General features: G+C 62.0%; 1 protein-coding gene across 1 annotated transcript in view; it reads left to right on the forward strand.

The window, feature by feature from the left end:
• The window catches only part of C2CD4C (C2 calcium dependent domain containing 4C), a 3024-nt gene extending 2552 nt beyond the window's left edge, over positions 1-472 (forward strand). The window contains exon 3 of the mRNA XM_011375245.2: positions 437-472. Within this exon, the coding sequence (XP_011373547.1) occupies positions 437-472 (36 nt within the window). The remainder of the gene's footprint in view (positions 1-436) is intronic.
• The last annotated feature ends 3353 nt before the right edge of the window (positions 473-3825 follow it).

The raw sequence follows: 3825 nt of genomic DNA on the forward strand, positions 1-3825 counted from the left end.
CTCGAGATCTCCGGTCCCCGAGGCCGGGCCGGATCTTCCTGTGTTCCCCGAGTGTCTTCCTCCTCCAGGCCCGCCAGACGCGCCCCCAGAAAGCAGCGCCAGTCCCGGGTTCTGCCAACGGTGCCCCACGGGGCTGTGGGAGGTTGCCGTGCCTGGGAGCCCAGAGCAGGAGGTCGCGGAAGACAGAACTGGGAGCCGTGGCCCCTCTCCCGCCCCTGGAGCCGGATCACTCACCCCCCACCCGAGGGCTGTCTTCCTCCGGCACCTGCTCTGCTTGCTTTTCAGGCACAGATCTGCCCAGCCTGTTTGCTGCACCTGCTCGGGTCCCGCGGCCCTGCTGGGCGTCCGGAGCCTCCCTCCCCTGGAGGGGGTTGCTCAGAAGGCACCTGGAGAGCAGCCTGTAGCCCCTGGGCCCCGGTCCTCCCCACCCCTTCAGGCTGCCACCCCACCTCTTCCCGCCTGGTACCCTTGACCGCTGGACACCAGGGAGCGATGCCCAGTGACTGACGACCGTGGCATTTGCTCCACCTGTGTGAATAGGATTTGGTTAGGGTGAGTGGGACAAAGGGGTGCGCTGGGGGGCCCCTGGTTGTGGCTTTTCATGCTGCTAGGTGGCTGCATGGGCTTGCTTACTGTGTCAGCACGTGGGTCCTTGAATGATTTTTGTGGAGGTTTTCCAGATCAACGAACCAGAAACAATATGGCTTGAAGTAGGGGCCAGCAAGGCCAGGCCAGCTCTGCCCCTCTGCCTCTCCCGGGCTGCCGTGTCTGGGGACCCTGGGCATCCTTTCCTGTTCAAACATTGTCCCTCCTGACCCTAGGTTTCCAAACCCCAGTGGGGGAGGGCCGAAGGAGCAGATGGGCACCCCGGAGACTGAGATGGAGGGGCCCTGGGAGCTGGGGTCCCTTGCCACGTCCCTCTGGCCTCTCCCCTGTGCTTGCTCCGGGCTTCGTGGGGCTCCCAATTCACTCTGGAAGCTGGGGGCCACCAGGGTGAGGTTCGTGGGCAGAGGGCCCTGCACGGGGTCCGATGCCTGGAGCTCACAGCCCTTCCCGCCTCGGGGGCCCTGATCTGTCCCCCGTTTTCTATGCCACTGCGCTGTTTCATATCTCTGCGTCCGAAGCTGACTGTGGGTACGCCTTTCAGACAGCCTCCCCGAATGTGTTTGTTTATAAATGCTGTTTTTAGTGCAATAAAGGTGTTTCGGGAATGCGGGGGTGGAGATCTGCCTTCTTCAGCGTTTAATATCAAGAGAGAAATTTTGCCTTGAATCCAAGGGGGGTGGTGGGAGGCCTTCAAGGTCTGTGAACTCTCAGCCCTTTCCGACCCTCTGGGCCTCCTGCTTGGGGGAGGCGAGGAAGCAAGACTGCCCCAGGCAGTGCCGTGGGGGGCCCCAGGCCTCGCTGCGATGACAGCTACCTCCTCGTTCAGCAGGTGTCTGCACGCACTTCCCTGAGGGACTGTCCCCATCCTCACATCACTCAGTCGTCTGCCCAAGGCAGTGTAGCTAACGGGGAGCCCGGACTTGAACCTGTGCCCTCACTTCAGCCACCAAGGAAAGAGAGAGGCAGGGTCTGCCCCTTCTGGGTGCTGTCCACTGGGGACAAAGACACTGGACATGTGGTGTCATCGCTGATGGGGACTGTCAGCTGTCAAAACAGGAGCACCCCCTCTGACCTGCCCCTGGTTCTCACCTGGTCTGCCCTAGCCCCTGCCATCAGACAGGGGCCAGGAGGCCAGCCCCTACCCTGTGTCCCCTGCATACGTCCCAGAACCCCATGAGTGTGAGGGTCTCCACAGACTCCCCCAGTCCAGGGCTGTGTCTCCTGCTCTGTCCCCAGGCCAGCTGCTTGCTCTCTCCTTATCCCCACCGGTACACAGGCTGTCAGGGCTGTCATGAAGCCACCGGGAGCCTTTGTGTGGGGCTGGGGTCCCGAGCGAGCCCTCCACCCGCTCCCAGCCACCAGCTGAACTGTGCTAATGAGGCCTGGTCAGGTCCCAGGATGTGTTGCCAGGGCAACCCGGCACCTTCTTGACTCTTCCCCACCAGCCGCTCTCCCTGGGCAGCCTGTGTGTGCGCATCTGTGATTGCATGTCTCCGTGTGTGTGTGTGTGTGTGTCTGTGTGTGTGACTGCACGTCTGTCTGTGGGTGCGTTTGTGGTTGTGCCTGTGCACGCGACCATGTGCACCTGTGCACACGTGTAACCACGTGCGCCCTGTGCACATGTGCCTGTGATGCGCATGTGGGAATGAGGTCGAGTTTGTGCACAGGTGTCACGGCGCAGGCATAACCACGTGTGTGCCCAGAGGCACACGAGGGTAGCCATGCATGCCAGCAGGCATGTGTGCACGTGTGCGTGCATGTCTACGTAGGCTGTGCACGTTTCTCCGTGTGCACCGTTACGGTATGTAACCGCGTGAGTGTGTGTGTGTGTGTCTGTGCTATGGCTGCCCCATGCCTCAGGACGCCCAGATGGACACAAGGGGACCATCAGCTCGAGAAGATCCCCTTCGTCCTCTCCCTGCCTCTTGCTCGGGGAAGCCCCCACTGACGAGCTCAGACCCGCTTTTGTGCCCTTGTTTGTGTCATACACTCACGCCCATCCCAACGACCTGTTGCTCACACCCGAGGAATCTCCACGCTCAGCCCAGGGTGCAGACGAAGCCGACATCCGCACCCCCTCCCTCCAGCCCTCCTGAATCTTCCTACTTCCCTAAGGGCCTTGGGCATCCAGGGCCACCACTAGCAGTAGGCACCCGATTGGGTGCGAATTCCAAAATGGTGACGCTTTCCTAGAGTGGCCAGTGGAGCCAAGAGCTGAGGCGTCGGATGCCTGGGGAGATCTTGTGGGTAACCTGGCCCCAGCTGTGCCCGCAGCCCATGACTACACTGGGTGCCGTGCAGAGGGCCAGCGCAGTCCGCCTTTGCTGAAGCCGGCTGGACTTTCCTTCCATGTGCGGCCAAGGAGCCCTGACATAGCGAGTGTCCAGCGTGAACGAGGGAGACGTGCCCAGTCTGAGGGGGCCTGGGAAGTGTGGGGACTGTGGCCCTGGACTGAGGGTGGGGGGCTTCCACGGGGCATCACTCAGGGAGGGCTTTGCAGAGGAGCAGGACCTGAAATACCGCAGATCGGGGGCAGCAGGCACATCCGGAGTTGCGGGCAGGGGCTCGTCCGTGACTTGCCACTGGCGAGGCCCAGGCTCTTGTGTGGCAAGAGGTCACGCCCATGCGCGCGTCCCAGGGAAGCAGGAGCAATAACGCGGTGACCATGAATAGTTCCATCAGGATGGTAACCGCGGGCCACTGCCAGACCCGGGAGGCTGGGGCCTCTCTCCACTGCACCTGTCCCTCTGTCCAGCCGCCTGCGTGCCCTCCCCCCACGTGGGATTCAATTAAGGTCTTGTTTTCTTCCCAGCTCTTCGGTGGCGGGAGGGTGGGGCTGCCCGCGGCCACCCCTGCTGACAGAAGAAGAAAGACTTCAATAAAATGGGGCCGCGGCGGAGGGAGCAGGCCCACGTGCGCATGCCCTCTCCCCACACGTGGAGGCCCCCAGGCCCTCTTGTGGGAGCTGGAAGCATTGCGAGGGGAGCGTTCCAGAGTCGCCCCCGTGAAAAAATATACCGACCGAGAAGGGATCCTGGCAGTTAAGTGAGCTCAAATTCGCAAGCCGAGCCTACGAGTCATCTCTCCCCAGGAACCTCACATCACACAAGCCCAGTTCCGGGGAGAAGCCACACCCGCTGCCAGTCTGCACTGTCTCCCTGCAGCCTGAGCCAGGCCCAATGAAGGAGTTACTGGAATAGTCTTTCAGCCAACAGAACG

Source organism: Pteropus vampyrus, unplaced genomic scaffold (assembly GCF_000151845.1).
Source record: "Pteropus vampyrus isolate Shadow unplaced genomic scaffold, Pvam_2.0 Scaffold267, whole genome shotgun sequence".
Taxonomy (NCBI): domain Eukaryota; kingdom Metazoa; phylum Chordata; class Mammalia; order Chiroptera; family Pteropodidae; genus Pteropus; species Pteropus vampyrus.